Here is a 27662-nt window from a genome sequence, read left to right on the forward strand (position 1 = left end):
TTCTGAAGATAAAATTAAAGTTCCTTTGTCATAATTTTTGTGTTTGTACATAACTTATTTCCAGAGCAACAGTGACTTAAGTGTTAAGCTGGCGTTATTTGGTACGTGTACCTTATTCCGTTATCCTGATAATTACTGCGGCGTGTGATAACTGAGAGTGAGGGATCTGTGAGACACACTGTATATGTGCGGGTTTAAACGTCCCTCAGGACTTTTAAGCGTCCCAGTTATCTGCGGACGTAATTAGGATAATTGCGCCCTGTAAAATATGGGTTTAGCATGCAGCTTAATACATGAACCTCACACGGCCTGTAATGCGGACGTGAACAGGTACTATTACATGTTGTGGAGGAATCAGACAAGCCAATCACTGTGAAGATGTTCTCAACGCAAAAACATACCGCTGTGTCTGGCAGAATTTATTGCAGGGTAGGACTTCGAGAGCGGAACTGTCTCACTAGGCCGAAATTAACAGCAATCAACAGCCAGTTACTGACGTTAAGTCGAACAGATGTAAAGTCGGATTTCCATGTTGGACAGCCAGATACAAATGACAATGATCTAAGTGATTGATATAGTTTTGGGCCAGCCACCATAATAATTACCACCATTACCTCCACTAGCGTGGAGTAAACTATAGTCAGCATATCTCACCTTCTTTCAAGAAGTTATCATGGCTTAGGTTACATGAGAGGAGAAATCTGCATTCACTTTCTCTCTTATATCGAATTATGCACTCCTCATCCCCCTATTATTTATTCGCTCGATTTCATACTCTCTCTCGCTATCATAATATTAATACTCGATCACAACGCGATAACACGCTAGAAATTCCACTTCACGCATCGTCTCTGTATTCCTCATCCTTCACTGTTGCTACCTCTCGTCACTGGAACTCTCTGCCGCCTGAAGTCAAGGGCTGCCGAACATTGAATTCTTTCAAATCCAAGTTAGAAAATTATCTTATGACGAGTTGCCAAACTAACTTACAATTATGACAAGTGTTGTATTGCATGTTTCCACGTATTCACATTTTTTTATGTTCTAATGATATTCAACTTATTTTATATTTTTGTTTTCATATTTTCCGATAATGTTATATCTCTAATGTGATAAGTTGAGCTATATATAATCTTAATTTTCCTTATTGTGTGTACTTAGAAATATTGTATTCACTGTATACTTTGTACTGCACTATTTTATTACTACTATTAGTATTATTATTATTATTATTATTATTATTATTATTATTATCATCATCATTATTACTATTCTTATTCTTATTATTATTATTATTATTATTATTATTATTATTATTATTATTATTATTATTATTATGAATAATTGTCTTTTTTTTGTATGCCTCATTTATTTTGACCTGCTGTTCACATATTATTATGCTTTTTTCTTTCTTTCTGTATGTTATATACTATGTCTGATTTCTTCTTATTTGTTGTTTATTTTTATTATTATTATTATCTTATTCAGTTTTGTGTGTAAAATTGTAGTGTAATTTGTAAATTTGTAGTGTTTTTGTAACGCAGTCTTTACTCCTGGTTGAGTGTTAGAGAAGGCCGTATGGCCTCAACTCTGCCAGGTTAAATAAATCATTATTATTATTATTATTATTATTATTATTATTATTATTATTATTATTATTATTATTAAATAACGACATTAAAAGAACCATGTTACTAAGTGAATAGAACACAATGAAAATTTAGATCCAAAAGTTCCCTCACCTTAGTATTATTGCCGCGCTCTCATGCTTAACATGCCGGCATCATACAATAGCGTGCGATGTGCTTTTAAAACATAATTTTGCCGACCGATTGTTGCTCTGTAGGTTTCACTCTAAGCGTCACGTTGTCACGTCTACTTCCTCGATAAGAATAAGCACTAGTTTGTTATATTGTTAAATGGCTATTATTATTGTAATTATTATTATTATTATTATTATTATTATTATTATTATTATTTCATATACGAGTACGTTGACATTCTTAACTCTTAATAATAACTCTTTAATAATAATTTTTATGCTCGACCATGCCGAAATGTACTAATTATACACCTGGTAGCAGACCTTTAATGCATGTCATTAAAGTACACCTACTCATTAAAGGTCAGGTCTTTCAGCCAATGACGACTCAGGTTACAACTGTTCAGCCAATGATAGGTCAGCTTTCTACCGTTATAAAACCGCAAGTATCGATTATTCTCGGATATGCAATCGAAAGAGAATTAGCGAAAAGTTACGGAGGCTGGAAATCCAATACTGTCGCAGAAGGTTATGTTCTGTTACTATAATAATTAGCGTTAATTGTAAATAATATTCAAATAAATTCAATTTGTCATCTCGTTTTTCAATGTCTAATTTTATTTCAATGTTATCTCTGTAGGTTCTTATGGCCTAGCAAGGTCAATGTGCACATCTGTTCCTCGGAAAAAATCAATACTTTCGCGTCTGCGCACATCTCACAACATACGGGACATTGCTCCAGGTCAGATACAATAAAATTAATAATATCAAGTTAGAAATATGGTCGAGCATAAAAAGTCGTATGAAACTCGCCTATAATGGTAATTAAGAAGCTCGTATGAAAATTATGAAACTCGCTTGCGCTCGTTTCATAAATATCCATACTCACTTCTTAATTACCTTCATTATAGGCTCGTTGCATAATGTACTATTAATCACATACCTTAATGTTCGTCCTTAGCACAAGACATTGCAACCTCGGTTTAAGTCCACGTGGATTAGACAAGTAGGTGTCATTTAATAATGGAAGCAGCTTATTGGTTGCAATATTGAAATTGAGGCGAGTGATTGGAGCGGCGACATAAGAAATTGAAAACAATAATACAATTAAATTTCAAAGACCTGCCGAATGTTATGCACGAGGCCGCTCAAAGACCTGCCGAATGTTAACCATGAGAGCGCGGCGATAATACCGGTAATGTTAATATTAATAATTATTTTAAAAGAAAAAGAAAATTAATCATTTCGAGGAATTGTTCACTTACCCAGATGGATTATTTTCAGAGGTTTTCAACAGTTAGATGAATGTCAGATAAACCTGCAACGAAACCTCCGGCAAGAAACAAAACAGATTTTCAATAATAACCGGAACAATGTGAAGAAAATTCCTTAAAATGCATTATTTCTCATGTGAAGTGCGAGTTTAAAGACGGCATTTTAAACATTCACTCGAAATTTTTCGACAACTCGAACTTCACTCGATCTTACATACAAAACGGTTACCAGTTCTTGTTATCCAAATCACACTTGCATATTTTACAATCTGTAAAATTCTCGAACTAATAAAACAAGTAGAAAATGGGTTCAGCTACCTCTGTAAATACAAAATTCCTTGCTTTCACGAAATTTCAATCTGCATTCTTTGATTGTAATAATTTCATTATTTAAGCGCTCGCTTCATTTATTAGTTTATTTCTGTAGTGCTCGGGAAAAGTGGCACAAGTCAAAAATGTTAATTTTACAGGAGAGGGGAAAAAACTGTCTTTACACTGGTTTATGTCGATTTGATTTTCTTCTGTATGAATTATTGTAATGGGAGAAATACTTAAGTCTCTTTTCCCAAGCGAGCAAATGTTCCGTAAGTTGCCACTTTTCCCAAGCACTGCAGATTTATTCATCTATTTATTTCTTCCCTTTTCCCCTGGTTAGGCCTATTCATTTCTTTTCCTTTCAAAATCACAATTTCATATTTATTTCTTTTTTCCCCTTTATTTAATTCAGTTTTTAATTTTCTAATTTATCTTTTCCCCTTCATTTATTTTATTCTTAAAATCTTAATTTGCTTCTTTCTTTTCTTTCCATTTATTTCATTCTTTAATTCTCTACCTATGTTCATCCCTCATCTAAAATGTGTGTGACTGCAACCTGTGTGGTTTTACTTTGTTAATAGCATAATTTTTTTCTTTTTATTTCTATTATTGTATTTGTATTTCTGGTGTTGTGGAACAGAAGGCCTGATGGCCTTAACTACACCAGGATAAATAAATAAATAAATAATAAATAAATAAATAAATAAATAAATAAATAAATAATAAATAAATAAATAAAATAATTAAATCCCTCTTTTAAGGAATTTCTCTATTTTTTCGGTTTTTTCTCTCTCTTTATATTCCTTTACGCAATTCCTTTTATTTTTTTTTGCATTATTCCTATTCTTTATTAATTTATTTCCTTTTTACTCTTCAGTCCATGTATTTTTCATCAATTCCATATTTTTCCATATCTTTCTTATTTTTTGCTTTTGTTGTATTAGTGTTGCATATAAACTTTTCTTAATTTATTTTTTTCATTCTTGCTGAATGTCTCTATTTTTTCATCTATTTATTTCATTCCTTATTACTGCAAATATTTCTTTTGTGTTCCTCTTTTTATACATTTAATGTTTACTTTATATATTCCTTTATTATTGTCACGTTTGTACTTCATCACGAATTATTTCAGTTGCTTTGCTTAAAAATGTAAAGTTTTGTTCACAAGACGCTGAACAGTTTGGGTAATCACACTGTCATATTTCTTTTCATAAATTGAACCTGATTAGTATCAATACCACCTTTGTCCTCTAGTTAGTATTGTGGAAAGAAAGTGGTACTGGAATTTACAAAGCTATCAAGCATAACTATATTCATCGTAAGTCCGGAAATGGTAGGTAGAAATGAATAAAGAAAGTGTTCAGTACAGATGTATTCTCTCGAAAACTTAATTCCCATTACTTTGATGTTTATTTCAGATGGTGTGTTAAGAAGTTCAATAGAATTTTGAATGTACGGAACATTGCATTTGAATGCCTTCACCTCACCAAGAAGTCTTATTCATAAAGTTAAAAATTTCTTTGTTGTTTTCTTTAAATGTATGTGAGTGATATTCATTAAATTAATTATATGTAGTCTGGCTATGTACGCAAAATTGGTAGCAAAAATTGTACTTTGCATAAAATCTACATTAAAATTTTGCGAAATACTTTAATCACAAAGACACTAATTTATTGTTACGAAGAAAAAACAAATAAGAATGAGTAAATATGTATCTAAAAATTTAACTACCGTATGTTATTACAGTGATGCAACCAATAAATACAACAATACGATATCAACAACAATATACACTATCATTCAAAGATAATATCTGACCTACAATTTTCTGATCGTGTATATGTGAACTATCTAACCACAGATATAACAAATCGACAAACTTTGAAATAGTTCCGCTGATCCCCAATAGATGGCACTCTCATTGGAACGGGGAAAAAGTGTCGAGGGAAAATGATGTAGATTAAGAATAAATTGTTATCATAATTGACAAAAATCAGCGGTTTCCTTCTAAACCGAGTCATTTTTACAATCATTAGAGGGGATAAAATGTTGAATTCTATAATGCGGATTTATTTATGTACCATTGGTGACACTGACTGTGATCTTCGCCATCTATTCATGGAAATAATACTAAAGAAGCCACACTTACACAACAAATTATCGATCACTATCGATTAGTAGGAGCCAGATATCTTTGAACGCCAGTGTAACACTAAATCTATCATAAAATGAATCGAAAAATATTATTTAAATACGTTCTGAATGCTTTTGATAATATAGCATTAAAATATTGCATATATATAATATAAATATATATAATCAATATTTGTTTCAGTCTTTAAAGCACAAAATATTACTTTCAAGTCACTTTCTTCAATCGTAATATTAAAAAAAATACATTTTCTCAATCATAAAATGAAAATATTTTACAGAATACTGATTAAAATACGTAAAGTTCCAACAATATCAAAATAAAATTTTTCAGGAATGCATTTCCTGGCAACAACTTCTATTTTCACAGCATGCATACAAGACCTACAATCATGCAACTCCTATAAGGAATTAAGAACATAAATTAAATAAGATATTTCTTTAACACTTCTACAAATTCAAAACATCGAAATGTAATCATTTTATATAATAGATTAAATTCTGTAAGATAGCTCTAATCATTCTAACAAAAAAAAAACAAATATATTTATTTAAAATGTGTCCAATTGTTTTCACATTCCAAAACACGAAAATAAGCTAAATAAAATCTCCAAGTTTTTACCTATCCCATTTCTTTAAACGCATTTATGTCGAAGTTTACTTAATTAAATATAGGCCTAACATCTACCTGGATTAATAGTATTAGTGATGTGGCCACTATACATCGTCAAGCACCAATATTAAATATAAATATTCAGTTTCTTCATAATTAATTGAAAATATTCATCTACCACTCTGTCTCAGTCCTCGAAACGAACTCAAAGAATACAGCTTTAAAGATGTTTTCTAAGTATTGTTACAATCTAATGTAAATTGTCAATTATTCATCAGTTGAGTGTCTAAAAGTTAAAAATAATATCACAAATACGAATAGAAACTCAGTTCCTATCAAGGTATGCATTTCTTCAAAACACGAAAGTAATTTTAATGAAACATTCCTAATTCATTAACTTTTATATATTTAATTTTACTGATCTTTTAAACAGAATATTTCATGGACTTTGTAGGATGAAAGTGAGATCGTTTCTAGGCATAGCATATTTCTTTTACTGCAATTCAATAGAAGAGAGTGATACCAAAACTCATTCAGTCCATTTGGCCACTTTTATTATGTACATACATACGGTTATACTTGAGACCTCTATCACTTTATTTTAAGCTTCTTTTCTTCCAAACCAACGCCAATCATTCTCTAGAAGTTTGTGTTATTGTGCATATCATTTGAATACTCGCTCAGTCCGTAGACCCGTGGATAAAAATAAACTAGCCCAATTCTTTTACAAAAATGGACTTAATGCGTTTTGGGATTACACTCTTCAATTAATTAAACGAATTATAGAATATTTATTTCACATTATTTATTTAAATTCCGTTATAATTCGTACTGTCACTTTGTATTTAATTTATAAATTAAGTTCATATGAACTGAATAAAAACAGTCGCATTTCGAGCAGTTTTCTTTAATATAGGTTTTATCAATCATTGTCGTCTGACTTCGAGATCATATCGCAACACTCTGTTGAAAGCAGTAGCCTACATCAGGTTTTCATTTTATGTGTTGCCATCTAGTGGCCATATCTTATACATGTCCAACATCAGTGAAACAGTGTTTCAATCTGCAAATCTGAGAACCAATCCGGTACTTGTCTTTTAAATAAATAGTTTCCTATAGATCTTCCGAATATGAGCCCAGTATCTTACCACTAAGCCACCCAGTTTAATAATTTCTTTGAGAAAAAAATACTTCTTTTCTGGAGTATGAAACTAAAATAACCGTCATAATATACAATTTGTATTCTTTTAATTTTTTAGTCTTATTCTTTTTAAACGTAAGAGACTTATACGTGGTAAACATACGACAATAAAATTTAATTAAGGGTACGCCAAGGTGATCTTTTTTCATTTTTGTCAAAATTACAATTTTCTAATTTTATTATTAAAAAATGCTTAAGTCTAAAATAGTCATACACAAATTTTCATGTCCATAGAGCTATCCAATCATCTGTTAAGAGTTAGAAGAAATTGTATGTGTTTATTTTCATTTATACATGTATTTTCAGACTTTTAAACTCATTTTCTCGGCTTAGGCTTTTCGTACATTTTTTTTTTTACTAAAAAATGCTACTCTTCTTACAAAATTTGCCGTGCATGCATGATTTTTGTCGATGTTCTTGATTGTGTGTTTCACAACATTTGCTACCAGACTTTCTTTACATCTCATGTTTTGTTTCTAATGTATTTTTCTTTATAAACTTACAATTTTTAGCAATTTTTGCACGCGACTGCATTAAATATTTTCTTATTTTTTAGTAAATGAAATGGAAACCCTTGATACCAAGTTTTGTTTCTGAAAATCTAACAGATCTGAAAGACAAAATTTCAGAAAAAAAAATTGAAATTTGTGGGAAGAGTAGCGATTTTTGAAAACGTTATTTAAATTTACAAAATGTTAATAATTCATACACTTTTTAACCAAATTAGACGAAATTTTATACAGAGGTTATACGCAACAAGGTAACTACACAAATTTTCAGGTCTCTAATTTGAATAATTTAGAAAATTGAAATTTCACTTCGGTATGTCCTTAAATGAAACAATGGAATAATATAACATATCAAATAATTTTGCTTTAAAATTATTTAAAAATACTGTTATATATAGTAACGTAATGTAGGGTAGTAAGAGGGAATAACGCCAATCGAGGTAATAACGCCAACTATGATATTTCATGCAGTTTTCAAGAAACTCGACAGATGACACACATTGTACCTACGGAACACTTTTGTAGTCAGAATAGCAAAAACTCGTTCCTTAGGCAGCCATTCTTCAATTAGAAAGTGCATGTGTTGTTGAACGCTTTTTCTAAGCTTTCAAAAGTAAGTAGAGTTGTATTCTGACTATACAATTAGATCGTAGTACAATGTTACTTAAATTGATTCCCAGTAAATTTTATGTACTTTCTTAACATATTCATGCAATTTAAATATCCTTTTCAGGAAAATTGAAATTTGGCCCAAGATTCAAACAAATCATTAGGGGTAATGACGCCATATTTTGGTGGGCTAGTTTAGTAAATTTATGTAGCCTAATTTTCTGCTTCTTTATGTTACTGAGTACTGAGAAAAATTATATCTTTTTGCTATAGATGCCATGAGGTTATAAGAAGAAGAAGAATCTGCGTATAGCGTGGCCCAAGAGGTGCTTGCAGCAGCAGTCAAAGGGAAAATTTGTGTGTGTTCCTAAGTAAACAGAAATTTTAGTTTAAACGTCAGTGTTGTTGTTCCATTTTAAACAAAATGTTCGATTTCTTTCAATTCTGAAGTTTCCCCTATTTGTAACCGGTACTATTTCAATTTTCATTGAAAGCCGATGCTTTCAGAAAGCCACTAGAAATGAATAAAACTTATTCTGTAAAGCTGATTCATGTTATCTTTTGTTATATTTATATACATAGTGTTATTACCCATATACTACTGGCATTAATACCCACAAACATGGGAAATAACGCTAAGATGCAATCTAAGGCAATATATTCCTGAATTCCTTTTATATTTGAATTTCTGACAAATCACCATTCTTTACGTTTGATAAACATGTTTGACTTTATAACTGAGTTTATATCTCAACAAAGTAGTAAGATTTCTTCTTGAAAAATACCCAAACATTAACATAGTGTTATTTCCTCAAAGTACCTTAATATAAACATTCCAAATTGTATCCTGCAATTGAATTCATAGAAAGAAAAATGGACGAAGTGGAAAACCTAAGGCATCAACCTTTTCCCTGACTTTAAAACCCAACTGAAGTATGTGAAAAAAGTTCCATAACTCCACATAATTTTCTTTCAAAGTAAAGAAGACATGTCCTTCAACAGATTACTTCATTGATCCTGTGCTACAGAAGTAATTATATTTACCTTCGTACACATTTATCTGAAAGAACATATTAATCATGACACTTTGATTCATAAGCCAAGTCATTCGGAAGGTCCGAAGGACATTTCGAACAACTTAAAGTATTAAAAGACAATCGAAAGCTTGACTTCTAATCCTACCATTCCCATGTTAGAAACGGCATTCCAAATTAAAAACTTACTTCACAAAATGCAATAATAATGTATAATTACACGCTACTAATAGTGAAAGACGGTGTGTAAAAAAACAGAGTTCTTGTAGGGTCATGCTCACTGGTGCAAAACTGTGCCAACTATAATCGTGCAACTACGTTCTAGTGCAAATATGTTAGTTACAGTTCTGCCCGACCACGCATCAAACAAACGACTTAAAAAAGAAAGAAATTTGAAAATTTTATTAAGAAGAGAGAAAAAAATAGGATGCATTTTCTAGAGAAGAAGAAGAAGAAAGGAAGTAAGCAAAGGGAAGACACTCACCAGCGTTTGTGCTGCACTCTGGTGCTGGAAACGGAAAAGGATATTTGTTTTTAGTTCCAGCACACGTACACAGAGTAGATAGATTACATAGACAGATAAGACACACAGAGAAAAACTATAGAGAAGAAAAAAGACAGCTCAGCTTCGTTTGCCAACAATAGTTCTTATATCGTCGGATGATTAAAACAACGTTAGTGGAAGAGTATCCTCTATTGCTTACATAAAGGTTCTCAGTCACATTTTGCTTTAACCGCAGCACACAAGTTAAAATACTGTTGCTTTATATAAAATGTTGGTCATTATACAGGGTGATTCAGTGACTATGTTACAAACTCTTAGGGATGATAGAGGAAACAATTATGAACAACTTTCAAATAAGAACCTATGTCCGGAAACGTTCCGTTTGGTAGTTACAAACATAGATGTGTTAGTCAGTGTAACCAGCTAGAATCGAACTCAAGGCCATCCTTATGAAGTTTTGTTGCAGAAAAAGATTATGGTTTATTTAACGACGCTCGCAACTGCAGAGGTTATATCAGCGTCGCCGGTGTGCCGGAATTTTGTCCCGCAGGAGTTCTTTTACATGCCAGTAAATCTACTGACATGAGCCTGTCGCATTTAAGCACCTTAAATGTCATCGACCTGGGTCGGGATCGAACCCGCAACCTCGAGCACAGAAGGCCAGCGCTATACCGACTACGCTAACGAGGCCGACTTTGTTGCAGATGATCGTTCCTCCAAACGTTGGTGATTTCTCATAAGTATAGTATAAGTTAGTTGGCATTGTAAATTATACTTTGACTGATTAAATCTTGTAACTTTCCTCTCAACTTTCTGATAAGCATTTCATTTGTGGAAGAACGAAAGGTAATGGAAGGAAAGTTGCAAGGTTTAATCAGTCAAAATATAATTTACGATGGCAACTAGGTTATACCATGTTTATGAGAAATCACCAACGTTTTCAGAAGCAGGACGTCTGCAACCAAACTTAAAAAAGATGGCCTTGAGTTCTATTCAAGCTGGTTGCACTGACTAACATATTTAGGCTTGTAACTAAGAAATGATATGTTTCCGGACATAAGTTCCTTTATGAAAGTCCTTCATAACTGTTTCCTCTATCATCCCTAAGAGTTTGTAAAATAATCACTGAATCACCCTGTATAAAATCTCGTTTGAACTCTGTATTAATAGAAAATTCAGCCTGAATATCATAATGCTATATTACATTACTCATTCATTTCTGAACAATGAAATGCAAAGCTCCAACATAATAAAATGACATTGATTTAAACTCTTTACATTATAAGAAACCAGAAACCCTGTTTTAATTGTATCCCTTATATACCGACTGCAGGAGTGACTAGAGGACAATGAAACAGGGCAAAAAGTAAAAAATGAACCTAGTTCGGGAAAACAACCGTTTCCGAGATATGTCATCACTATGGTTCGGATAAAGTAGCTGCATCAGGATAGGTATCTTTGGTCCGTGGGTTTTGTTTACAAACATTAACTAGTTGTCGCGTGTCTCCCAGTATGCCGGCCCGGATGGCTCAAGCGGTAGGGGCACGGCATGTCTCTATCGCTTGGGCCGAAGGGTTGTGGGTTCGAGTCCCGCCTCGGGCATGGGTATTGTGTTTGTATTAGTATAAGTAAAACAAAGGAAACTTGGTAAACGGCCTCTGGCCGGTCTAAAAAAAAAAAGTAAGTTCACTAATGTTTTAGCTAGGAGATTGAGAGCGTTCTTCCCAGCAAGTAGAGTTTTGGCTAGTGGAAGAGGCAAGTCAAGTTCCTATCCTATAAAGTTATACAACCTATCCTGATACAGCTACTTTATCCGAATTTTAATCATCACTATGGTCATCAAATGAATACGTCTCGTAAATTTTCAACTGTTACAACGTTGTTTATGCTTCATATTCGAGTTATTATACACAAGCTTTCACAACAGGTTTATCGCCCGTGGTTTACCAACAACATGGCCCCCCAGGTCTCCCGACTTTAATTTTCTCTGAATTTTTTTGTTTGAGAATATTTGAAATATTTTGTGTATTCCAGTCCTGTTGATAATTTTAACGAACTTATCAAACGCATTTGAGACACGCCAGGGATATTAGAAAGTCGACGATTGTCAATGAAAAAACGTGCTGAGGCCTATCTTTTTATGAACGATGGTCATAGTGAGCACATTTTATAACGCTCTCTTCCTCTAGTGTATATCGGATATTATGTTACCCTAGAGGACCTGGATATTATGTTACCCTAGAGGACTTGTACTGACGAGACATAATAAAACCCCACTATAAATGGAGACTAGCCCAGTTCTTTCATAAAAATGGACTGAACGCATTTTGGGATCACGTCTTCAATTAAGTTTGCATTATTTTAAGCGAGGCCTTTTTTAGTATTTCTCGGAAGAAACTGAAAACAATCACTACAGTCACACATGAATACTGAATTCGCTTTTAGACAGTTGCGTTCAACTAGCTTGAAATTCTAAACTATAATAAGGAAAGACTCTTTAAAATATGTACCTACTGATGGAACGTTCAAATCATACTTCTTTTCGTATAGAGTACAACAGTTTTGGATCGAAAGAATTCAAGAATGCCTCCAGCTTCCAAAACAAGTTTTTAAGTTTTTGACATCAACTTTGCAAGCTCGTATTTATTCGAAATAAGTTTCTAGTCCATGATTTCATGAAAACAAAAGCGAGAAATTTCCTACAAATTGAAAATGATATCGATTTGTGTATGTCTATCGAATACAGAGTTCAGATTTGAGAGATATTTTCTCAAAAGCAAGCACATTTATCACATTACATTACTCAAAGCTTTTTTATTTTAATTTTTTTAAGTTTCTGACAAATTAAACAGAGAAAAACTATTAATTATATTAAAAGAAAACGAGAACCGAAATCAAATATTACAGTCTATTTATAATAGGTATGTACAATGACACAACAATTACCGCTAGAGTAAATAATCAACTAACATATTTTAAAACTATTAACGCAGATGTACGACAGGAATGTCCTCTCTCGCCTCTTTTTATAATCTAGATGAAGTCCAAATGTGTAAATGGCGATTTCAAAACTCATTATATTCCTTAAATACAGTTTCAAAAGACTATAATATGACAATTTCTGTAGAAAAGTCAAACGTTATGGCTTTTAAAGGTAAATATCCAATAAGAAGTAAAATCTGTATTGGAAACAGAATTCTAGAACAAGTGAACACATTTAACTTTTCAGGATACCGTATTTCAGATGAAAAAGAAAAGGATAGCAATAATAAAATAGCTAATTTTGTAAAAGTTATCGGCATTATCAATTCAGTTTTCAAACCTAATTTAGTACAGAAAAATACAAGATTAAATATGTACAGCAACATCATTTTATTTTTACTAACATTTCTAATATTAACCTGGCTATACCTTTGGATTAACGATTGAGAACCGGAAAACCGTTTGCTACCCCATTCCACGAATGGAGTTCGATGATACTGGCTTAAAATACAAACAAATCACTTTACTAGATATAGGAGGGAAGAAAAGTAGTTCATCCATTTACGTAAACTTGGAAATATCGCGATTTTGAGTTTGATAATTTTCATTAGGCTTTTGGTTAATCAAAATACAGTACTGTATTAACAATGAGTGTTTTTATTCACGAACTGAGCTATCCATTCGGACGTATTCATTATGCAGTGTATATTATACTGTCTACAGCACATTACCGTACTATATAGAGAATGAAGTTAAATTGAAAAAAAAAATAATCATCATCATCATCATCATCATCATCATCATATGGATATCTAAACACATTTCCGAAAATGGTGGCCGTTCATTTCGATACAGGCTTCACTTCTTTTGTGCATATTATCGCAGTATAGACTATTGTACCTAATTGCAATTACCAGTTTCATTCTTCGTACTAGTAACTCATGTTGAAATAATTCTGTACCTACTCTATACAAGAGACCTTACGCACTGTAAATTCAATCTTCATTTCTGCCCGATCCGAAAAGATAAAATTACTCAGATATGCTATCTACTACCGTCCAAGTGGTTTTGTCGCAGAGTCGTAGAAAGGGTGGAAATCACATGATAGTTAATTATTTAACGAGGCCCTTTTATTTACGTTATTTTAAACAGTTGTATAATATTACGTAGACGTATAATTCCTAACAGAAATTAATGTTTTCAGAGCTAAGACAGCCCAGCCACTAGCCTTTACAGAGGGGCGAGCAGAAGCGGGAAGGGGAAACCGGGATGCGATGTAGGCAAACGGACGACAGTACTTGTGCGAAAATATGGTTCAATATTGAAAGCTCTTTCGTCATGGAAAACGCGAACATATTTCTGGAACGTATTACACTCACTATCTCAGTAGTGTTTACTATGATCGCAAGGCAGCTTTGACTGCATACGCTACCTTGGTTTTATGTGGAGGACGATTGGAAATTTACTAGTAGAGGGGGTGGGAGTGAAGTACATTCAAAACCTCAGGTACAATAAAAATTGAAGTAAAAATAAAATTATGTTCCTGTACAATATTTTAGCACGACCTTATTTAGTCTATGGATCAGCAGCCTGGACTCTGACACATTTTGGGATAGAAAATGAAATACAGAAATTTTGGAAGAATTTAATATCCAACCTATATTAAATTTTCTTCAGAACTATAGAATTAATTGGAAACAACATGTCGAGAGAATGCCAACAGAAAGATGGCCGAAGACAGTGGTACATTACCGCCCTTCTGGACAAAGATCTGCTGGAAGACCATTAAAAAGATGGCATGAGACCATTGAGACCGCAACAGACCACTAGGTCCGTTCCAGGGATCTGTGGAGTAGAAAGACGAAACAAGACCTCTGCGCGGTCGGCCTCGGTATAGCGCTGGCCTTCTATAATCGAGGTTGTGGGTTCGATCCCGGCCGAGGTCTATGACATTTAAGTGTGTTTAAATGCGACAGGCTCATGTGAGTAAATTTACTATCATGTAAAACAACTCCTGCGGGACAAAATTCCGGCAACGCTAATATAATCTCTGCAGTTACGGGCATCGTTAAATAAAACATAATTTAAAACAAAAAGATCGCTGCGCAAGTGGTATGTGGGAAGGCTAGAGCCAGTGACTGTTCTGGTGGGAGGCACTGCTTGAACGAATTTAATAATCGCTTGCAAGAGGGGATAGTTTCTATCTGAACTGTACTCTACCTTCTACCACGAGCATCTTTCTCCTTAGCGGACTCGAACTGATGCTGCCCGCAATACATTCCGGTACAGATAGATTTCGCCAACCTATGAGCGAAGTTACTCCACAGATTCCTGTGACGGACCATAGGTCTAGTGCTTGAATTGGATGATGATGATGATGATGATGATGATGATGATGTTTAACGTTATATTTCTAAATACAGCAATATTGTGTGTTAAAAAGGAATCTTTTGTTTTATTTTGTAAATCTCGCGAACCTCTGAAATCTTTAAGCGACTCGCATTTTAGAAACCACTGATTTAGCATATATCTAATGAAACAAAATATCTGAAACGTTTCCAAGTACACTGGTGGCCATAATTCTGGAAACTTTTTGTTTTTGTACTGAATTATTATAACATCTGCATTGATTCACAGATTTATACAATTGAAAATGTTACTCATGACTGTTTCGTTAATTATGGGGTTATAATAAAGGTATTATATTAAATCCTGAATATTTTAACAATAAATAATCATTACTATGTGGGAAATTATGTTCTTGTCGTTTAAGATCTAAATATTAATTTCAGATTTCATTATAATTTCTCATTATTTACTGTAATAAAAACTGGCCCATTTTTTATTTTAAGATTATTGTTGATCGGTAGAAGCATTGTTGAGCACTGTTAGCATAAAATGTGAACATTATTAGTGTGTTTCTATCATTAGTCTGACTTAAGATTTCGTTAGGTTAACATCTGATTGCTTTACAACAAATTTTATTGATCATTTTATCACAATGGATCCACGAAAGGACTGGACACCTTCTAGGGCAGTCACGCTTCGAGAAGAAGGCTACACATTCAAGGAAATTGGAAGAAAACTTGGTAATGGTGCTACAGTGTCTGGCAGCCAGAAGGTATGGCAGAAGTACAAATCCACAAAATCTTGTAATGGAACACTTAGGACTGGTAGAAAACCTAAACTAGGTCCAAGAGATGTGAGGCAGATTTGTCGATTAGCATTGAAAGATCAAAGAAACTCTTCTAAACGACAAGAACATAATTTCCCACATAGAAATGATTATTTATTGTTAAAATAGTCAGGATTTAATATAATACCTTTATTATAACCCCATAATTAACGAATCAGTCACGAGTAACATTTTCAATTGTATAAATCTATGAATCTATAATAATTCAGTACAAAAACAAAAAGTTTCCAGAATTATGGCCACCAGTGTAAATCTTAATAACAAAAAATATCAAAAATAAACATTTAGTGGAGATGTTTACACACCGGTCCAGAACACACGCTTCAACAACATTCCTCTTAACTGTAAACTATCAATGTTCTTGTGGTCCGTTTCCTTTCAACAACACGGAAAGAGGTGGCGTGTAATGTGGCCATTTGCTACAACTCGGCGTGGTGTTGTAATCTACGGCATCAGAGGTGTAATGATCTTTATATACAACTTAAAATAATAAACACACAACAGGGATGGAAGGTACTGTGGAACACGGCTCTATTGTAAAGTGCATTTACCATAATTGCAAGTAAAACTCGTTTAAAATCTTTCAGAGGGGAGATGTTTCATATTGACTAAACCATAGTGAAATATTTCGCACTTCGTCAGACACTCCCAGTAACTGCAAATCAACTTTACAGGGAGTTATACCTGAAAACTTGATTTTCACAATACACGTTACTGTTCGTTAACAGAAAACCACAATTTAAGTCGCACAGAGTTAGTGTGCAATCATTGTTGGTTGCTTGACGGTTGTCAGCCCACTTTGGGTCTGTGGATATAGAGGGAAAAATTGGATCGGTGTCTGGTAGAGTTCCCGGGTAGCTCAGTTGGTAGAGCGTTACTCCCAGTAATTGTCCACAACTTTTGTATGTTAAACATCCTCACCGTAACTGTCAACAAGGATAGTAAAACTTTACTGAAGCCATTTTCTATTAATCTGTTATATAAGGCGATGAGCTGCTGAAAATATTCCAATTTGAACAAGTTTTATGAGTTTGTTATTTTCGCGCTAAAAAAATGTACGGTTCCATGAGGAGTATTGCCGTGAAAATTGTATCTCAATATCTTAATTTATAAGTACAGGGACATCATTTTATTTTTACTTCAATTTTTACTGTACCTGAGTTTTTGAATGTACTTCACTCCCACCCCCTCTACTAGTAAACTTCCAACCGTTCTCCACACAGAACCAAGCGTATACAAAGTCGCCTTACGATCGTAGTAAACACAAACAGTACTGAGCTAATGAGTATAGTACGTTTCAGAAATATGTTCGCGTTTCGTAGTAACGAAAGAGCTTTCAATACTGAATCATATTTTCGCACAGGTACTGTTGCCCGTTTGCCTACGTCGCATCCCTGTTTCCCCCACCCGTTTCTGCTTTGTAAAGACTAGTGGCTGGGCTGTCTTAGCTATTTTCTGAAAACATTAATTTCTGTTAAGAATTGGACGTCTACGTAATAATATACAACTGTTTAAAATAACTTAAATAAAAGGGCCTCTTTAATTAATTGTCATGTGATTTCCCCCCTTTCTACGATCCTGAGTCAAAACCATTTGGACGGACATTAGATAGCATGTCTGAGTAATTTTATCTTTTCGGATCGTGCAAAAGAGAAGATTGAATTTACAGTACGTAAGGTACTCTTTTATAGATTAGGTACTGAATTATTTCAACATCAGTTACTAGTACGAAGAACGAAACCGGTAATTGGAATTAGGTATAATAGTCTATAGTGCGATAATATGCAAAAAAAGAACTGAAGTGTGTATCGAAATGAACGGCCACCATTTTCAAAATAGTGTTTAAATATCCATATTATGATTATTTTTCAATTCAACTTCATTTTCTATATTGTATGATAATGTGCTGTAGATAGTATAATGTACGCTGCATAATGAATACGTCAGTTCTGAGTAAAAACACTTATTGTTAATACAGTACTGTATTTTGGTTAAAGAAAAGCCTAAAGAAAGTTATCGAACTAAAAATCGTGATATTTCCTACTTTACGTAAATGGATGAACTACTTTTCTTCCCTCTTATAGGCCTATCTAGTAAAGTGATTTGTTTTTATTTTACGCCAGTAGTCTATCATCGAACTCTAGTCGTGGAAAGGAGTAGCAAACGGTGTTTCTGATTATCAACCGTTAATGCAAAGGTATAGCCAGGTTAATATTACAAATGTTAGTGAAAATAAAATGATCTTCCTGTATATTTTTATATAATTTGAGTTATGTGTAACCAAAACCTTAAATTTAATTATCTTAAAAAAGAAATTTTCTACTTGTTAGAGAATTATACGTAAAGCAGTATTTTTTTATCAATATTTGAACATTGAAGAAATTACTAGGGCATTCGAAAAGTAAAGGCAACATAGTTACTGTTTTGCCTCTGATTGAGGTTATGGCTGATATATAGTCTATATCTATTATCAGGCAGTACATCTCACTTGACGATATGTGTCAGAGAAGAACAATTGTTTGCATGCATCTGAAGTCTGACTAGTGTAATATGTAGCTAATCGGCGAAGTATGCAATGGAGGGGGAAAGGAACTGACCACACTACCCCATTATCTCCTGGCCTAGTTGCCTCATAAGTGGTGCCTTATTGGTATCACTTGTGAGGTTCAGATCTGTATTCGGAGAGTTGACTAGACAATAACAGTTACTGTTTCACACTAAATGTATTTAGGTTACATTTGACATTACATACTTCAAATATAATCTCCTGACATGTCAACAATACGTTGCCAAATTCTTCAAAAACGGCGGACTCCATCTGCGACAGAATTTCCAAATATCTCTCTCACTGATCAATATAAAGCTCTTCGGATGTCAACTCTTTATTGAAAGCGAATGTCTCGCTTCCAACCAATTTGCAATAAATAGTTCGGTATGGTAGGACTTCTCTCCGACTGCCTTCTTGTAATGCCCTAAAGCACAAAGTCATATGTTTTTCTCTTGCAACTTGGATTTTTTATGAAGCACTTTTGTTCATACCTTCAGGGCTGTATTGTTCACCACAAATCAGAAACTGCTACTGTATTTACAAAATATGGCTAATTCGAGACTTTCAATATTGTACATTTAAGAAAGAATCGCTGCTCTATTACGTAGTACAAGATTTCAGTGGTCACCGCTAGCAGCACTGATTTACAGCATTACTTATCGAATGCTCTAGTATTTATATTTTTTACTAATAATTATTCTTATCAGTATTAAGGGGTTAGGCACAGCTTACAGCAGTAAATTTTTTGGAAATATTCAACATTTTTTTCCTCCATTACTGTATCTTATACAATAATGAAAATTGATATGTGTAAAACACTATCCTTCTGCTATACGAAAAAATAATTTTTTAAGATTTAAAAAATATTTATTTATTTATTTATTTTTTTTTTTCAAAATTCAAACTTCACTGTGCAAATTCCTCTACTAAATCTTGTACTTTCATACTTGTTTTAGGTATCTTTATTTCAACTTAAATCCATGGCGCTACAGCCCTTTGCACCACCAGCCGGCTGCTGGCCTCACGTCCACATGCCGAAGCAGAGGTAGATGATCATCCAACCAGAATGGCGGTATCATGTGGTTAGCACGATGATCCCCCCAGCCGTTATAGCTGGCTTGCGAAACCGGATTTTCGCTACCTATCGTAGCTTCCCAAGTGCATCACGATGCTGGGTGGGCACCGGTCCCATACACTGGCCGAAATTTCATCAGAAAATTTATTCCCTCATGAGGACTCGAACCAGAGCGCATTCCGTAACGCGAGTCCTAGGCAGGATGCCTTTGACCGCAGTAGTGCATAATATCATGAACATTGTTAGACTAAAGCGTACTGTACTTGTTTAGGAGTAAGAAACCTATTTTAGAGTGATTCTGTATTGCGTGTTACTTGTGTTGTGAATAGGGTATCTACTGAAGGACACTTGACGTAATGTATAACCCGTGCACATTTATACCATTTCTAATGTTGTTGGACTAAGAAAACAGTCTTTAGTTATAAGAAGAGTTACTGGTTAACGAACAAAGATCCCTTAGGATGAGGTTGAGGTTGAGGTTGAGGTTGAACCGTGGTCCGGTTTTGTCTATATATCAAAACAGATTGAAGATCGCTGAACGAGGTAACAAATAAACAAACAAACGTCCCACATTCTATTCAGGCTCTGTTATAGTATTAAGCAAATGGATAATCAATATCATGTTTTTGTTGCGGTCACTTTCCGCAGAACAACAGTGAACACGAATTCCATACAACTACAATGTTTAGCACCTTTTTGTGCAAGCTATGGTTTCAGAGATACAGAGTATGATATTGCGCGCTTTATTTGGTTCTATTTATACAAATATCGCTGACACTGGGGTGATGTATTGCTTGTTAATTTAGTCTGACGTGTTGCTATGCTAAATTGAAGCACGTGTCGTCGGAAACGAGATATGAAAAAGAATCGTTTCGTGTTTTCAGATTCATCTCCAATCCACGTCATCAATAGAATAAACAATACGTTTCACAACGCAATGGGTTATATAGACATATGTTTGATATGAACTTTAACAGCTGTGGCCATAGAGTTCTTAGCCATATATCCAGCGAATCAGAATTAGATTTTCAGGAGGGATGAAGAAATTTACCTTCTTCAAATCAGAACTGAATTCATGAATTTCATTTTGTTTTTACTCTGTACCGACTTTCCATGCTGATATACACGAATAGAGTTAGTTACATGTGATTGTCTATTATATTATTCTCAAAAAAATGAGGATGGAAGGAAATATTTCAATTCTTAAAATAAATTATTATTATTATTATTATTATTATTATCGTTATTATTATTATTATTATTATTATTATCATCATCATCATCGTCATCATCATCCTTCACTCCACCAGATTCTTTTCTTGGTTATTTAACGACGCTGTATCAACTACTGGTTTATTTAGAGTGGATGGAATTGATGATTACGAGATGGTATTTGGCGAGACAAGACCGAGGATTCGCCATAGATTACCTGACATTTGGCTCACGATTTGAGAAAACCTCGGAAAAAATCCAACCAGGTAATCAACCCAAGCGGGAATCGAACCCACGCCAGAGCGCAGATCCGGATCAGAAGACAATCGCCTCTGTCGACTGAGCTACGCCGGTGGCCACCACCACATATTAAGACACTGAAAAGTTAAATACACTGAAGTGATGTTTGATTTTTTTTCCATTTTTTTTTATACTTAGTATGTATTTATTGCTACACACAGTACAAAATATATACGAATTATGAACGTAGCACACACCGGCAAATAAATAAGTAAATAAATAAATATTTGAAAATTTGTAAACATATCATGCTGCATATACAGTAAATATGCTTTTGCACAAATTTTTACCTCATTTTGTCCAAAATTATATGCATTATTAGGAGTTTTGTAAATTTAAATTGCATTTTAAAAATTCATTACTCCTCCTACAAATTTCTTGCTCAGCAGAGGGACTAATGGCGGGTTTATGTGAGGGCGGCAATGAACCTCCGGCTTCTCTAAAAGACATTTATAAGCATTACTACTACTATTATTATTATTATTATTATTATTATTATTATTATTATTATTATTATTATTATTATTATTACTACTACTACTACTACTAAATTAGACGCAGAATAAATATAGGAAATGCCGTTATTATTCGGTTGAGAAGCTTTTGTCATCTAGTCTGCTCTCAAAAATCTGAAAGTTAGAATTTATAAAACAGTTATATTACCGGTTGTTATGTATGGTTGTGAAACTTGGACTCTCACTTTGAGAGAGGAACAGAGATTAAGGGTGTTTCACAATAAGGTTCTTAGGAAAATATTTGGGGCTAAGAGAGATGAAGTTACAGGAGAATGGAGAAAGTTACACAACACAGAACTGCACGCATTGTATTCTCCACCTGACATAATTAGGAACATTAAATCCAGATGTTTGAGATGGGCAGGGCATGTAGCACGTATGGGCGAATCCAGAAATGCATATAGAGTGTTAGTTGGGAGGCAGGAGGGAAAAAGACCTTTAGGGAGGCCGAGACGTAGATGGGAAGATAATATTAAAATGGATTTGAGGGAGGTGGGATATGATGATAGAGACTGGATTAATCTCACTCAGGATAAATTACCGATGGCGGCCTTATGTGAGGGCGGTAATGAACCTGCGGGTTCCTTAAAAGCCATTTGTAAGTAAGTTTTATTTTATTATTATTATTATTATTATTATTATTATTATTATTATTATTATTGCACAGGATAAGAACCTATGGCGGGCTTATGTGAGGGCGGCAATGAACCTGCGGGTTCCTTAAAAGCCATTTGTAAGTAAGTTTTATTTTATTATTATTATTATTATTATTATTATTATTATTATTATTATTATTATTATTATTGCACAGGATAAGGACCTATGGCGGGCTTATGTGAGGGCGGCAATCAACCTGCGGGTTCCTTAAAAGCCATTTGTAAGTTTTATTTTATTATTATTATTATTATTATTATTATTATTATTATTATTATTATTATTATTGCACAGGATAAGGACCTATGGCGGGCTTATGTGAGGGCGGCAATGAACCTGCGGCTTCCTTAAAAGCCATTTGTAAGTAAGTTTTATTTTATTACTATTATTATTATTATTATTATTATTATTATTATTATTATTATTATTATTATTATTATTATTGCACAGGATAAGGACCTATGGCGGGCTTATGTGAGGGCGGCAATGAACCTGCGGGTTCCTTAAAAGCCATTTGTAAGTTTTATTTTATTATTATTATTATTATTATTATTATTATTATTATTAGGCCTATTATTATTATTATTATTATTATTATTATTATTGCACAGGATAAGGACCTATGGCGGGCTTATGTGAGGGCGGCAATGAACCTGCGGGTTCCTTAAAAGCCATTTGTAAGTAAGTTTTATTTTATTATTATTATTATTATTATTATTATTATTATTATTATTATTATTGCACAGGATAAGGACCTATGGCGGGCTTATGTGAGGGCGGCAATGAACCTGCGGGTTCTTTAAAAGCCATTTGTAAGTAAGTTTTATTTTATTATTATTATTATTATTATTATTATTATTATTATTATTGCACAGGATAAGGACCTATGGTGGGCTTATGTGAGGGCGGCAATGAACCTGCGGGTTCCTTAAAAGCCATTTGTAAGTTGTATTATTATTATTATTATTATTATTATTATTATTATTATTATTATTATTATTATTTCATTAATCATGTGATGAAGACAATGTAGAAGAATAATAAGAAGACAGCGTGGAAGAGGAGGTCCATTTATTAGGTCTCCACAATTGGCTAAGAGCAACTGAATGACCCTGAATGATTGTAATAAATTAATATGGAATACGACTGTAATAGAAACAACAAAACTTGATAGGTTAATTTCTGCATTACTAAATTTCCCCTAGGATGCAGTAAGCCCACATAAAGACTCTATACATAGTCGTGTGCATCTGGTAGGTGATTTATGAACAGTGCGTAGAAGTTGCTATCACTCTTGATCTCAGGTTTAATAACCCAATTAAACGAAGTATCGTCGGCGGTCGTTATTTACTGCAAAGTTCCTATACTTGGTTAGAAATACTAGCTGCACCAAACACATTTTAAGGCCTAGGTATATGAATATTCAACGAAAGTCAAAGTAAATTACGCATTGTCCTGCAGTAGCTGACTGGTCTAGACCTTCAGCCCCTAATAAAAGATGTAGGTATCCCATATTACTTGCAGATGACAAAATTATAGTAATTACAGCCAATAACTCCAACACATTCCAATCTTCAACAGAGGCAATTCTCCTCGAAATGTGTGATTCTTTCTCAGCCAATAAATTAGTATGAAATTATAACAAAATTACATAATCCAATTTAAATCCTGCCCAAATTGAACATCGCAAATTTCAAGAGCAATAATTAACATCCGGTCCCTAATAGAAACAATAACAACCAAATTTCTTGCCTCATAAATCGATAATATGTTAACTTGGAAAAGTCATATTAAAGAAATTACCCCCAAACTAAATTCAACATGTTTTGCTATTAGATTTGTGCAAGGGATAGAGTAAATACCAGTACCTTAAAAACAATATACTTTGCATACTTCCCCTTCGGTAATGAGTTTTGGAATAATATTCTCGGGGAATTCTACAGATTGGTATTATTCGACCGAGGCCAGTGGAGTCCTACAGCCTGGAGCGCCACTTGTACTGCTCCTTCGTTCGTATAGCGTCATTGCTATAGTTCAGATTACGCCCACGGCTCCACTCGCCTCGGTCGAGTTATAACAGTATATTCCTACTACAAAAAAGAGTAAATAGAATAATAGTAGGTGCCAGACCTAGGGAATCGTGTAGGGCCATTTTCAAAAAACTACAAATATTGCCCATGGTTTGTCAGTATATTTTTCATTAATAAACTTCCTCGTATGCAATCGTGAAAACTTTGTAACTAATTCAACAGTTCATAGTATAAATACTCCTCAAAAAATGACTTTCATTCTCCATCGGTAAGTTTATCGTGCTATATGCTCGTCAAAAAATGACTTTCATACTTCACACGTAAGTCTATCGTGCTATCTGACAGTAAAAATTTTTAATAACCTCCCTATGGGTACAAAAAATCAAACTCAAAACATAAGATTATTTAGGCCAAATTAAAGAAGTACCTATTGTCTCACGCCTTCTATTCTGTATGTGAATTTAGTAGTAGTAGTAGTAGTAGTAGTAGTAGTAGTAGTAGTAGTAGCAGTAGTAGTAGTAGTAGTAGTAGTAGTAGCAGTAGTAGTAGCAGTAGTAGTAGTAGTAGTAGTAGTAGTAGTAGTAGCAGTAGCAGTAGTAGTAGTAGTAGTAGTAGTAGTAGAAGTTGTAGCGGTGGTGGTAATATTAGTAGTAGCAGTAGAATTTGGAGTATAGTAGCAGTAGTAGCGGTGGTAATAGTAGTAACAGCAGCAGTAGTAGCAGTAGCAATAGTAGTAGTAGTAGTAGCAGTAGCAGTAGTAGTAGTAGTAGTAGTAGTAGTAGTAGTAGTAGTAGTAGCAGCAGCAGCAGCAGCAGTAGTAGTAGTAGCGGTGGTGATAATATTAGTAACAGCACCAGCAGTAGTAGCAGTAAAATTTGGAGTATAGTAGCAGTAGTAGCGGTGGTAATAGTAGTAACAGCAGTAGTAGTAGTAGTAGTAGTAGTAGTAGTAGTAGTAGTAGCAGCAGCAGCAGCAGCAGCAGTAGTAGTAGTAGTAGTAGCGGTGGTGATAATATTAGTAACAGCACCAGCAGTAGTAGCAGTAAAATTTGGAGTATAGTAGCAGTAGTAGCGGTGGTAATAGTAGTAACAGTAGTAGTAGTAGTAGTAGTAGTAGCAGCAGCAGCAGCAGCAGCAGCAGTAGTAGTAGTAGTAGTAGTAGTAGTAGCGGTGGTGATAATATTAGTAACAGCACCAGCAGTAGTAGCAGTAAAATTTGGAGTATAGTAGCAGTAGTAGCGGTGGTAATAGTAGTAACAGCAGTAGTAGTAGTAGTAGTAGTAGTAGTAGTAGTAGTAGTAGTAGTAGTAGTAGTAGTAGTAGTAGAAGTTGTAGCGGTGGTGGTAATATTAGTAGTAGCAGTAGAATTTGGAGTATAGTAGCAGTAGTAGCGGTGGTAATAGTAGTAACAGCAGCAGTAGTAGCAGTAGCAATAGTAGTAGTAGTAGTAGCAGTAGCAGTAGTAGTAGTAGTAGTAGTAGTAGTAGTAGTAGTAGTAGTAGTAGTAGTAGTAGTAGTAGTAGTAGTAGTAGTAGTAGCAGTAGCAGTAGCAGTAGTAGTAGTAGTAGTAGTAGAAGTTGTAGCGGTGGTGGTAATATTAGTAGTAGCAGTAGAATTTGGAGTATAGTAGCAGTAGTAGCGGTGGTAATAGTAGTAACAGCAGCAGTAGTAGCAGTAGCAATAGTAGTAGTAGTAGTAGCAGTAGCAGTAGTAGTAGTAGTAGTAGTAGTAGTAGTAGTAGTAGTAGTAGTAGCAGCAGCAGCAGCAGCAGTAGTAGTAGTAGTAGTAGTAGTAGCGGTGGTGATAATATTAGTAACAGCACCAGCAGTAGTAGCAGTAAAATTTGGAGTATAGTAGCAGTAGTAGCGGTGGTAATAGTAGTAACAGCAGTAGTAGTAGTAGTAGTAGTAGTAGTAGTAGTAGTAGTAGTAGTAGTAGTAGTAGTAGTAGTAGTAGTAGTAGTAGTAGTAGCGGTGGTGATAATATTAGTAACAGCACCAGCAGTAGTAGCAGTAAAATTTGGAGTATAGTAGCAGTAGTAGCGGTGGTAATAGTAGTAACAGCAGTAGTAGTAGTAGTAGTAGTAGTAGTAGTAGTAGTCGTAGTAGTAGTAGTAGTAGTAGTAGTAGTAGTAGTAGTAGCAGCAGCAGCAGCAGCAGCAGTAGTAGTAGTAGTAGTAGTAGTAGCGGTGGTGATAATATTAGTAACAGCACCAGCAGTAGTAGCAGTAAAATTTGGAGTATAGTAGCAGTAGTAGCGGTGGTAATAGTAGTAACAGCAGTAGTAGTAGTAGTAGTAGTAGTAGTAGTAGTAGTAGTAGTAGTAGTAGTAGTAGTAGAAGTTGTAGCGGTGGTGGTAGTATTAGTAACAGCAGCAGCAGTAGTAGTAGCAGTAGAATTTGGAGCATAGTAGCAGTAGTAGCGATGGCAATAGTAGTAACGGCAACAGTAGTAGCAGTAGTAGTAGTAGCAGCAGCAGTAATAGTAGCCTCAGCAGTAGTAGCAGCATGTGTAATAGCAAAGCAGCAGTAGTAGTAGTAGTAGTAGTAGTAGTAGTAGTAGTAGTATTGGTAGAAGCAGCAGTAATAGCAATAACAGCAGTAGTAGCGAATGGTAGTAGTAGAAGTAATAGCAGTAGCAATATAGTCGGCCTAGTATTAATAGTAGTAATAATGATCGCATTTTCTTTACTGACGTATTCAACTGCAGAGTTTATTGAGCGTCAAAATCGAATGTGGGGAATTAAGAGGATATTTTTCTCACAGTCTTTCAAGAGGAATAGAATTAATTTAGATTCCGTAAATCTACGATACGGAAGCCCCAGCTTTACTTCTCTCGAGAAGAAAGCCATGTTAAGGATTTTGAACCTGTGAACCTCGGATTCAACTGCCTGAATGGTAGCCGAGAGACACCGAGGATAACTCTAAATCTAAATCATTCTACAGAAAATAAAATTACGCTGCTCGCTGTATTAAATATTGTATGAAAATACTCAATTGTGAAAAAGAAGATAGCACAGCGGTAGAGCGCTCAGACACAGAATCCGTGACACGGCCGTCAGCACTGGTCAGTCTCCAACCGGTAATTAACCTTTTTTTCCCCTTGCATGTCACTCCTTATTACTGACCACATTGTTCTTTAATTATGTTGCAGTAAAATTTTTAAGAGCTTCACTGTTT

The 27662-nt window shown here is 34.2% G+C and overlaps 1 protein-coding gene across 4 annotated transcripts in view; it reads right to left on the minus strand.

The window, feature by feature from the left end:
• Nckx30C (solute carrier family 24 member Nckx30C) overlaps nucleotides 1–27662 on the minus strand; it is a 1001248-nt gene that overhangs the window by 877608 nt on the left and 95978 nt on the right. For 3 of the 4 annotated variants that reach the window (XM_069822260.1, XM_069822262.1, XM_069822259.1), the window contains exon 2: nucleotides 9953–9976. The exons of the other annotated variant lie outside the window; for it this stretch is intronic. In XM_069822260.1, coding sequence (XP_069678361.1) covers nucleotides 9953–9976 — 24 coding nt within the window. The remainder of the gene's footprint in view (nucleotides 1–9952; nucleotides 9977–27662) is intronic. 4 annotated transcript variants of the gene reach the window in all.

Source organism: Periplaneta americana, chromosome 3 (genome assembly GCF_040183065.1).
Source record: "Periplaneta americana isolate PAMFEO1 chromosome 3, P.americana_PAMFEO1_priV1, whole genome shotgun sequence".
Taxonomy (NCBI): Eukaryota; Metazoa; Arthropoda; class Insecta; order Blattodea; family Blattidae; genus Periplaneta; species Periplaneta americana.